The 11,981-nt window shown below is 42.2% G+C and overlaps 1 protein-coding gene across 6 annotated transcripts in view; it reads left to right on the top strand.

Annotated features, from left to right (window-relative positions):
• Positions 1-82: 82 nt before the first annotated feature.
• RNF214 (ring finger protein 214) overlaps positions 83-11,981 on the top strand; it is a 44,926-nt gene continuing 33,027 nt past the window's right edge. For 2 of the 6 annotated variants that reach the window (XM_065946219.1, XM_065946215.1), the window contains exons 1-5: positions 83-228; positions 2,227-2,342; positions 4,678-5,188; positions 5,893-5,952; positions 9,022-9,162. In XM_065946219.1, the coding sequence (XP_065802291.1) occupies positions 202-228; positions 2,227-2,342; positions 4,678-5,188; positions 5,893-5,952; positions 9,022-9,162 (855 nt within the window). In that variant the 5' untranslated portion in view covers positions 83-201. Of the gene's footprint in view, positions 651-858; positions 2,343-4,677; positions 5,189-5,892; positions 5,953-9,021; positions 9,163-11,981 lie in introns of those variants that run through there. The other 4 variants (XM_065946220.1, XM_065946221.1, XM_065946217.1 and 1 more) reach the window with 4 other exon arrangements.

Here is an 11,981-nt window from a genome sequence, read left to right as displayed (position 1 = left end):
GAGGCGCAGCCAATCAGCGGCGGGCCCCCGGCCGGGCCGAGTGGCCAGGAGCCGCCGGCGACGTTGTGGGGGTGGGGGTGGGGGCGGCTCCTCTGGACTTCCTCCGCTGAGGAAGCGGCGTGTATGACGGCTGACCCGCCGCCCTGAGTCCTCGGGGCATCTTCAGAAGCTACCCTCTCCATAAGGCCGGTCCTCTCCCTCATGGCGTCCTCTGGACAAGGCATCTCGGTTGAGACCTTTAAAACACTTCTTCCTCTTCTTTCTCTGACCGCGATGACCCTGACTCTTGCCTCATAACTTTTCTAGAGAGGGCTTCTCCCTCCGCCACATCGCAAGTCCTTCTCGCGGTCGCCATCTCTCAAGTCCCTGCGCCCGGGAGGAATCTACTAGCATCTTAGCGCGGGGGGCGGTTTCCGCCAAGTCCGCGTCCCCCCCGCTCCCCGCCCCCGGCCCCGACCGCGCCGGCTCCGGCCGCCAGAGGGCGCCATCGGGGGCGGCGCGCGTGCCACCGCGGCCTCTCCTCTCCGGGGCCGAGGCTTGCCCCCCGCCGCTCGTGCCGCCGGAAGTGGGAGGTGTCGCGCGCGCGGGCCGGCGCTCGACCCCTCCCCCCCAGGTTCGGCCGCCCCCTCCCCCCCGCTCCGCCCGCTCAGGTGCGTCCCGTCCCTCCCACGTTCGCTCCCGGGGGCGCGGCGCGGGAGGTGTGTGAGGGGCGGGCGCGCGGGCGAGGGGCTGCGGCGCTAGGGGCGGGGGTCGAGGCTGCGGGTGGGGGGGGCGTGGAGGGAGTTGCGGGGACGGGCACGGGGGTCCCGGCCTAGAAGTGGGACGGGGGTTGGCAGCCTGACCGGGGGGCCGAGGACAAGGTGCGAAGGGGGCTGCGGCCGGCGGGGCCAGCCCCCCTGTGGAGGGCGGCCGGGACCACTCGGCGTCGCTTCTCCCCATTGTCCCTTTCGCGACCGTCCCCGGATCTCCCCCAATGACCCGTCGCTCTCGGCGTCGCCGTCTGGTTGCCGCCGGGTTGCGGTGCGAGGCTCCCCTTGGCCTCTTCGACCTAACGCCCCCCCGCTCCGGCCGCAGCCTCCTGCCAGATGTCCCCGTCCCCTTCCCCTCTGCGGCTCTCAGCCACCGAGTTGCATGTAGGACCCGTGACCTGTGGTTTTGTTGACCGGGCGCCGGGAAGCCCCAGCCCGGGCTCCGATGGGGCAGGACGTTTTGCACCTGTGCGAACAGTAATGGCGATCTGGGGCCCGTTTTTCTCCTGGGAGCCTTGCATGATGGGGAAAACTGAGGCACAGGGGGAAGATAGCCTGGGACTTAAGTGTTGACACAGGCCAGCCTCCGTGCCTGCCCTATGCGTTCTTCGCGGGTCAGGGATGTACCTGGGATGCTATTAAAATAAAAACGAGAATTTAAGCTAGCCTTATGTTACACTTCCCTCCTCCCATATTCTTTTTTATCTTTTCACCATAGAAGGCCATGAATTTGTCCTGCAACATAAAGGATGACCTTTTGATCTAAAAAAGGCCTGTGTCCCACTTCCCTTACTTAGATTACTGTTTTTCAGCTTCTCATTTTCATGCTGGAGTAACTGAGATTCTCCTACTCTTTTGCACCTCCAGTAACTCTGAAGAGTGTACTTTTCGCAGTCAGTGGTTGTCAAACTTTTCCCATCTTTGGGGAACACAGAGTAAAAGATACTTGGATTGCCCAATTAAATACTATTTTTTCTCTCCAACAAGAATACTTCCAGAAAACTTTACTTATATTAATGGAGAATGTTTTTAATGTGACAGGCATAAAATGATTTTAAAACATAAGATACCGTTGATATTAGGCCCCAAGTCACATCTTTTGTAAATGATATTAGGCAAGGTAGGTATGTGGATCATTTGGAGGATTCTCACAGTCTGTGAGACTGCATTTCTCTTAAACTGAAAAAGCTTTGCACAGGCATATATAGTGTTGTTCACACACATATATATGTGTGTAATATATGTAGTGATATATATAATGATGTTTGAGGGTTGATGTCCCTTGGGACCTATTGTGTGTCATGGCTCTTTTTATATCCTACTGAAGAATACTGTTAAATATTTTCTCCTGGAGCCCAGCTTTTTCTTTGTGTTTCTTTCCTGATGTGATTCTGCTGTATGGACATTCTGATGGGGAAAGATAGGTTTGTTTTGAGATCCTGGAACTTGTAGCTGTAATTTGTTTCTGAATGTGCAGAGCACGATGGCAGCATCTGAGGTAGCTGGCGTGGTGGCCACTGCTCCGAATTCTGCGGAATCCTCTTCTAGTGTTTGTGCTTCCAAACCAGATGAAGGCCCCCCAGATGGTCTAAGGTAACGTGTGGACTCCTGACTGGGTAGATTTCGTTTGGGTGAAGGGCTTTGGAGATGGGCTTCTTACAGAAGGTCTTTCCCCTTTTTGGCTCTAGTGGCATTGCCCTAGATGAAACCTTTCTAAAGGTAGGGACTGCCTGATTTATATTTGTATATTTGCTACCCCGCACAGTATCCAACACACAGCAGGCATGCTAATTGTTTGTTGAGTAAATAGATTAGAATACAGCTGGTCAAACTCTTTGAAAATGCAAATATTTCCCAACTTCTCCTACATAGACTGTTTAACTATATGTTTATATATGTTTCTATGTTGTACCTAATTGTACCTAATATTGTACTTATATTTATTAGTATATATGTATGCTTTGTATATGTACCTGGATCTACATCTGTATCTACAGATAAATAGATAGCTTTGTTAGTATGACTTACTACTTGTATAGTTTGCTTTCCATCTAAACTCTTGAGGACTGGAATTATGAATACCCAGCCTTGCATTTTGTAGTGATTAAACCATTGTTATGTATAATGTTGTACTAGGTTGGCTACCTCAACACTTGTAGAGTACATAGGACCTAATGCAATAGATAACAGTGTCCTAGCAGCTCTGTATGTGTTAATACATTTAATTCTCCTAACAATCCCAGGAGGTAGGTGCTAATACTGTTATTCCCATTAACAGATGAGAAAACTAAGACAGAGAGGTTAGTAACTTGCCCAAGGTTACCATGCTGTGTTGGAGTCAGGATTTAAACTCAGGCTTGTCTGACTCCAGTGTACTTAATAAATATCTATTTAAATGAAGAAGAGAGGCTTGTTATTGTAATGGGGACAGGAGTTAAGTAAAACCTCACCATAAACTTGCATCTTCATTTATAAATAGTGCACTTCCCTGGTGGTCCAGTGGTTGATAAGACTCTGCCCTTCCAATGCAGGGGGCATGGTTTCAATACCTGGTCCCACATGCTGCATGGTGCAGTTTAAAAAAACCCCCCAAAAACAGGCACATACTACTAGTAATAATAATAGTAGCCAAGGTTTATTGAGTGTTTACTGTATGCCAGAACTAAATACTTCAGATGCTTTATCTCATGTAATCCTCACAATAAACCTATTAGGTAGGTAATATTATTTCTGTTTTACAAATGGAGTTAAATAACTTGCCCAGAGTTAGTGAAGTGAGTGAAGTCACTCAGTCGTGTCTGACTTTTTCGATCCCGTGGACTGTAGCCTACCAGTTTCCTCCATCCATGGGATTCTCCAGGCAAGAATACTGGAGTGGGTTTCCATTTCCAGGATTCACATCTAGATACTGTGTCTGTCCAAATTTATAATTTGTGTCCCCGTACCCCACTTGATCCCAGCAAGGAGTCAGCAAAGAGCATTTATAAAGATTTTCATGTCACAAGATGCTCCCTGTTGTTTTATTTTGAACAGTAGGTACTATTTTGTTCTTGTTGTTTGTTTGTTTTTGAATTTTCTAGAAAAGTAGGTACTTGAGGAAAGAAAGGCATAATGACCTAAAGCCTCAGTCAGTGCTGGTTTGGAGTCCTTAAGGGTATTGGTGGAGAGAATCAGTTTTAATTTTTTTAATGGCAAAGGAATTTGACACAGATATAGTCATTATTATTAGGTGAAAGAGTTGTGAATGTTGGATGTTCTTATAAATAGGTTTTGAAGATTTCTCTTAAAAGCAGTATGTTAATGGTTGTGGCAAATGATAAAACAGTTTTTCCAGTGTTATACATGTGTCATCTGGGATAAAATTTCTACTGACAGCTTCAATTTTGGATTCAAAATTGTCTATACTTCAGGCAACATGAGGTAGTGATGTTATGCTCTAGAAAGCTGTTGAAGAACCTAAAAAGTGGTTCTGGTCAAAGATCTGTCTAGGGAATTTGAGTGTGAATTATTTTGTGAAACAAGAGTGGAATAAAAACAGTTTCCAAATTAATATTTATTAAAAATATTATGTGTAACAAAAATAGTACATGTACCTAAGTGAAATAGTCTTAACAATAGGCTATTTCATCTGCATTCCCCCAAATTACTAAATTTGACACCCCCCAATGATTCTGGGTCCCCAGAGTCATTCATGTGTGATTATTTATTGTGGACTGTCTCCAGAACCCAGATTCTTCACCACCGTGCTATATTCTTTGTGTGTGTGATCAAAATTACTGAATGGAACCTAAGTTCCTTTTCGTCCTGATAATTTGGAGGGGCTTATATAGGTCAGTCTTGTTCTTCTAGTGGTTGTATTGGAAGTATTATATGTTTCGCCCTCCTTAAGATTGGATGGAGAGAAACTTTTTCTCTTCTGTTTTCATAGCCCCAAAGACCCTGCACAGAAGCATAAGAACTCGCCTCTGTCGAGTGTAAGTAATCAAACGATAACCAAGGAGAATAACAGAAATGCCCATTTGGAACACCCAGAGCAGAATCCTGGCTCATCAGCAGGTGACACTTCAGCAGCGCACCGGGCGGTTTTAGGAGAAAACTTGATAGCCACGGCCCTTGGTCTGTCTGGCGGTGGGTCCCGGTCTGATCTGAAGGACGTGGCCAGCACGGCAGGAGAGGAGGGGGACACGTGCCTTCAGGAGAGCCTCCACCCCGCCACTCGGTCTCTTAAGGCAGGGTGCCATACAAAGCAGCTTGCCTCCGGGAATTGTCCTGAAGAGAAGGCCCCACAAGCCTCCATCCTAAAGGAAGGGAGCAGGGACCCAGGCTTGGAGTTCCCACCTGTGGTGCCTCCAGCAAATGGGGTTGAAGGAGTCAGAGTGGATCAGGATGATGATCAGGATAGCTCTTCCCTGAAGCTTTCTCAGAACATTGCTGTCCAGGTCAAGTATCAAGTTTCTACTACTAACATGGAATTCGGGCTTTTAATTTAATTTTTTTTTTTTTTGGAGGGCAGGAGATACTTCTTCATAGTTGGTGGAGAACAACGCTGTCTCTCTTTTTTTACTGACAACTCTCATACCACTCTCATACGGTGCTCTGTGATAACTGCGTTCTGGTGCTACTGGTGTTCCATAAGTAACAGCCAGTGTCTAATCATGGCAACTAGGAACTTCATGACCTACATACAATCGCTTGCACCGAGTAATTGATGAGCGTAGGTCATTAGCATTCATATTTCCCATCTTCTCACTTGCAGGAGGAATCCTTGTTAATTCTCTGACCTACATCTTAAGAAGTACAGTGTCTCCTGCCTTCTAGTGACTAATATGCTTTGTCGTAGAAAGAAGAATGGGCAGAATAAGTTGTAGGGGGCCAAAATTCCTGTTTCAGCCTTGGGGTTGTCTCTCCATCAGTTGTTGGGTCTCATTCAGGTTGTTTTGTGGGGTAAATGCTTAATGCAGCATGGATGTCAGAGGGCATTTGCCAGAACTACAGTTCTTTTGCTGTGAAACTGATAAGGAGAAAAAACAAAAAGTTAATTTCTCAGTTACTTGTGACAGATTTCTCAGTGAAAGGACTATATAATTCTGCCTTTTAAAATGTCTCTGAACAGTTCTGAATATAATTGTTTCTTTCTTTATAGACTGACTTTAAGACGACTGATTCAGAGGTAAACACAGATCAAGATATTGAAAAGAATCTGGTGAGTAGTTAAACTGTCGTTATTGGTCTATGAAACCGTTAATGCAGAAGATCTAGAGTCACATCATCCCAATTGGAAAAGGTGCAGGAATCTCCTTTATAAAATCCCTGAGAGATGGTCAGCTAACTTCTGCTTGATTACTTCCAGAGATGGGATGCTTACTACTCACAAAGCAACATACCACATTTAGAAAATAGATCTTACTGTTAGATCTTATTATGGGGTGAAAACAGAACCACTAAAGCTTCTTGTTATAGTTCTCTCCTGAGCTACATAGAGTAAATCTAAAACGTTTTACTTGTTAGCCCCCAATATAGTCAAAGTGGTTTTTTTTTTAATGCCTTTTGCTCTTACCTCTCAGGTCTGAACCTTTCCAGGTGAAATGTCCTCTGATGTTTTTTAACCTTCTTCGTATATTTTTCAATTTTTCATCATCCTGACTTCTTTTCCACCTCAAGAGGTTCCATCTTCTCAATGTTTCTTTTAAAATGTGATCTTAAGAGCTAAACATAGTAATGCACATATAGTATAATTACTTCACAATACAGTGGGACCCTTGTTCTCTCTCTCATTCTAGACACCATTTCTTAAGCTGACAGCAGCTTGTTTTGGCCGTCTCGTCACACTGTTGAGCTTTCACTCAAACTCCATCATGTCTTTTTCTCATGTATTGTTTATTTGTGTCTTCCTATTTTATTCCTAGGTAATTGGTTTTTAAAACTTAGAGATCTTCACATTTATTTTTGTTAAAGTGGTCCCCTTGATCTGTCCCTGGCATTTTGTGGCAAAAACTTCTACCTTGTATGTGTGTGAGTATCTGAGCATTTATTTTTAAGAGGAAGGATAATGTGCAGAAAGGCACCCTTGGTTCAGGAAGAGGTCTTTAGGATAAGATATGTTAGTTGAGTGGAAATAAGGAGGAAAACCAGTTAATATTTTGTTGTTGTTTATTTGTTTTTGAATTTTTTAGAACAGTAGGTACTATTGAGGAAAAAGTATATAAGAGGAAATAAAGTAGATATTTGACACAAGTCAAAGAAATTGAGGGGCAGATGGAAAGAAGTCAGTTATCGGAGTGTGTTAACCACATGAAGCCAATAAAAACTTTTAAATAGAGAGTAGCAACTCAGGAGTTATTTATAACAGTTAAGTAAAAAGATACCAGAGATGAGAGACCTGATGGCCATGTGGAGGCTAGACAAGAACCTCCAAGGGGAGGAGGAGTTGTCTTTTCTTGAGCACTTACTCTAGACACTTTACATGTAGTATTTATTTGGTCCCCACAGTTGTAAGGTGGAGTTGGGATGACTATATAGCAGTTGAAGAGGTCAACTTAAGAAGTTGCAGATAAGCTTTAGCATCAGTCTGAAATGGGTAGAGACTGGCAAGCCACTGGACTGAAAGAGGCCCAGGGTTGTGGTCTCTTTGGCTGTGTTTTTATAGGTGGTGATGTGGGCCACATGCTTTAAGAAAGGCAGTGGAACTAGTCAGGTGTTAAGCTGGATGGCAGTGCAGGGAACTTTGCTGTTGTTTTATTTGCTACCCTTTTCATGCACTTACAGTAATTGCCCACTGCCTGCATTTCACATTGGGCCTCTGGGCTCTCAGAACCAATTAGCCACCAGTGAAACAAAGTAGCAGTGTGTAACCCTTTGGCTTGGAGAAGAACTGGATCAAGTAATTTCCTATACACCTCTGAGTCATCAATTTGCATGTACTAATGGTGTGTCCTTGAAACTTCCTTCTGTGAAGACTTGAGTTCTTTTTTTCCGCATCCTGTGTTATATATAAAGATGCATTATGGACAAAAAAGTTTCCGTAAGAGAGTAAAGAGAGAAGAAAAGACTGCTCTTATTTACTAGTTTCATCAGTTGGTTCTTAACTTTTTTTTTTTGAACTTTTCTTGGGTTAAGATCTTTCAGAATCTTTTGAAAACTTTGAATTCTCCTCTCAAAAAATTTTGTACACACCTATGCATAGACGTTAGGTTCAGAAAACCTTCAAAGTTATGATGCTAAGGAGTCATCTGTTTAGGGAGCCTTAGTCACATTTCAATACCTGGACTAAGGACTAGCTTGTCCCAAAGCTAAAGTCCCATCTTGAGAACTTCTGTTGTTTTTTTTTTTGTCATAGGGTGATAAGTTTTCCCCCATTCACTTCTAAAACCTTTCTTTTCTTTGAAAATAGTTACCGTCTAGTGAATGAATTCAGTTTAATGCTCTGTTTAAGTTTTACATGGGCTGCCTTGTACCAAATGTATTTTAAATTGACCGTCTTAAGTTTTCGTGTCCCTTTGAAAGCTAACCATTACTTCTTGATTTACTAATGTCAGGGAGGCAGAGCTGAACTGTGGCCCTCAAAAGCTTTACTCCTGCTCCTACTTTATGTAAGAACTTGCCAGTTTGTCCAATCTGAACCACAAGTGCCCCAGAACACTGGTGGGTTTTTGTCAGTTTTTAGTGCTAATGACCAGTAAGGAATCCAGTTTCTGGATGCATTTTGAGTTCTTTGTTTTTGCTCATTCTTCTTCTTCTTAATAGATGATAAAATACCTTATTTCTCTTATTTCCTAGAGCAGAGGAGTAGTTTATGTAAGAATCTAGGTGAGCTCGGCTCTTTTGTAACTGCTCCCCTCTGCTGTTGTAGTGTGAAAGCAGCCAGTAAAGCGCTGGGTATGGCGATGTTCCTGGAAAACATTTACTTATAAAATCAGACGATGGCTGAATTTGGGCCATAGGCCATGGTTGCCACCCACATCTTAGTGCAGTGTTGTACAGCAGAATTTCCTTTCACGATGGAAGTGTTCTTTATGTGTGCTGTCTAGCATAGTAGCCACTACTCACAGAAAGCTACCGAGCTCTAGGAGTGTGGCAAGGTGACTGAAGAGCCGGCTGTTTACATTTTCTTATTCTAATTACTTTAAATTTACATAACAGACAGCATGGCTAGTAGCTCCAGTATTGGACCCTGCAGCTTAAGAGCTCTGCATGATGCCTTGAGCAAGCCTACAGTGAATGTTTCTTGCAGCTAAATTGACGAATTCAACTCCTTTTCTATTGTTAACCATAGGATAAAATGATGACAGAGAGAACTCTGTTGAAGGAGCGTTACCAGGAGGTCTTGGACAAGCAGAGGCAAGTGGAGAATCAGCTCCAAGTGCAATTAAAGCAACTTCAGCAAAGGAGAGAAGAAGAAATGAAGAATCACCAGGTATCCTGCTTATATTAAAATTGGCAACAAGTAAAGCTATAGTCCCTAATTAGACTTTAACCTTGTTCTCAAATTAATAGAAATAAAAAAGGTGTGTGTGTGTGTGTGTGTGTGTGTGTGTTAAGTCGTTCAGTCTTGTCTGACTCTGCTACCCCATGTACTATCCCCACCAGGCTCCTCTGTCCATGGAATTCTATGGGGAAGAATACTGGAGTGGGTTGCCATTCCTTCCCTTCTCCAGGGGATCTTCCCAACCCAGGGAGCGAACCCAGGTCTCTTGCACTGCAGGCAAATTCTTTACCATCTGAGCCACCAGGGAAGCCCTAGCGAGGCTAGGTTAAAATGACCTAAAACATACTCCCATGTCCTTTGACTAAAGCATAACAATGTATTTGAATTAAAAATTAACAGTCCCTAGGAACAAAAGATGGAGTAAATAAATTTCATTGCACAGGTGAGCTGTGGACATGAGCATCACAAATCACATCCCCCAAAGGCAGTCTCCAAGTAACTTTTTAATTGTTATCATAGAATTTTAAGTATAAACAAGAACTTTGAGGGCATCTTGTCCAAATTCTCACTCCTATTTTAGTTCAGAATATATTTAGTGTATTTTGTTGATGTAATTGGTTGTCTACCTGGAAAGTCATTTGATTAGATTTTTATCTCATACTGTATTTAAAAATACAATTCTAAGTGGATTAGAAATATACATAGAAAACTGGAAAAAAATTTTAAGGTAAAGAAAAATTTAGGAGAATATATATGTACCTTAAGTTGCAAGAAGTCCTCTTAATCCAGGCAGAAAACCCAGCAGATTTTTTAAAATTAATTTAATTATATATAATTAAAATTTTTGATATGGTAAATGATACAAAAAACAGTCAAAAGATCAATATTAGACTGAGATAAAATATTTCTAGCAGATCTGATGAAGGGTTTCCAAGACACTCTGAGATTCCTACGAATTCATAGTAAAAGCCAAATAGTCTAAAGAAACACCAGGAAAGGTTATTGTATTACTTTTCTATTGTAATAGTTTCCTATTGCTACTGTAGCAGATTGTCCTGAATTTAGAGCTTAAAACAACACATTTATTGTATCAGTTCTGTAGGTCAGAAACCTGACATGGGTGTCACTGGACTAAAATCAAGGTATTGGAATAGTGGCCTTCCTTTCTGGGGACTTTAAAGGGAGAAGACATTTCCTTGCCTTCCTGGCTTCTAGAGGCTGCTTGCATTCCTTGACCTGTGACCCCTTCTCCCTCTTCAAAGTCAGCCATGTTGCATTTCTGTAACCATTCTTCTCTAATCACATCTTCCTCTGCTCAGGATGAGAAAGTTTCTCTATTTTAAAGAACTATTTGTGATTAGATTGGACCCACCCAGGTAATCCAGGATTCTTTCTCTATCTTTTTGTTAAGGAAGGTAACAGAGTTTCCTTCTGTTAGGGGTAGAACATAGACATTTTTGTGAGGCAGTGGCTATTATTTTGCCTACAATTATAAACAGTAATTCACAGAAGAGGAAAAGCAAATGGGAAATAAATATATGAAAATAAACTCAGCCTTACTAGTGTTGATTCATTCACACAACAAGTAGTTTTTGAGTTCCTCATCTAGTCCCTGAAGATTTAGTGGTAAACAAAACAGTCTTTGTCTTCATTGGATGTTTATTCTAGTTGGAGGAGACAGACAATGAAAACAATAAAAGAATAGGAGGTGGTAAAATGCTCATTAAAATTACTAGATACCCTTCCTCCCTCTTTCCCATGAGGATTGGGCAAAACAAAATAAGCCCTCAAGGGTAAGAAAAAATGAACTCTTCTTAGACATTGGTAGGAGTGTGAATTGTTAACAATTTTTTTTTAAGAAAAGATACTGGAAATTGTCAGCTATATTTTAAAATGTATATACATCTTGACCTAGACTCCTCATTATTAGAAGTCTACTCAACAGAAATAAAACATTTTTGTATGAAAGTATAGACATAGAATGTTCATTGTAGTACAAGAAAACTGGAATAAACCTGATGGACACTTTTAACAGAGAGGGGCTAAATTGGCTAAATACATGTGTCATGTCATGTTATGCAGCTGTTTTTTAGTTTGGTCTATATTTGCTGCAAGTATGCTCATGTCAGGTGAACAAAGCAAGATGCAGAATAATGTATATAAAATTACCTCATTATAAAAAAACAGAAAAGCAAAGAAATACATATGTAAGTACACATGTTGGTGTGAGGATGGAGAAAGTTGTGACAGCATAGTACAAAACACTTTAACACATTGATTACTTTATGGGTGGAATTGATGTGAATTAGAGATGACTTTGGCCAGCTGGTACAAACAGCTGACCATTAGAAAAGACCTTGATGCTGGGAAAGATTGAAGGTAGGAGGAGAAAGGGATGACAGGCGACAAGATAGTTGAATGGCATCACCGATTGAATGGACATGAGTTTGAGCAAGCTCTGGGAGATGGTGAAGGACAGGGAAGCCTGGCGTGCTGCAGTCCCTGGGGTCTCAAAGAGTCGGACAGAACTGAGCGACTGAATAAGAGATGACTTAAATTTATCACTTTTTAATTGTTTGACTTATTATACATATAGTCAGATAATTTAAAAAGAACAGATAATCCCTACACATAATAAAGTAGAACCATAACAAAACAAACCAAGACCATATTTGTTGGAAGTAATAAACTCCCACCCTGTACAAGAATGCCTTTCTCAGCAGTCTTGATAGGTGTTCATTCAGCCTTTATTTGAGCACCAGTAATAGAGAGATTATTGCTTCACAAGGCAGCAAATTCCATTTTTG

Source organism: Muntiacus reevesi, chromosome 9 (genome assembly GCF_963930625.1).
Source record: "Muntiacus reevesi chromosome 9, mMunRee1.1, whole genome shotgun sequence".
In the NCBI taxonomy this organism is placed as follows: Eukaryota; Metazoa; Chordata; class Mammalia; order Artiodactyla; family Cervidae; genus Muntiacus; species Muntiacus reevesi.
The sequence above is the reverse complement of the archived record's forward strand: the minus strand, read 5'-3'. Positions and strand labels throughout refer to the sequence as shown.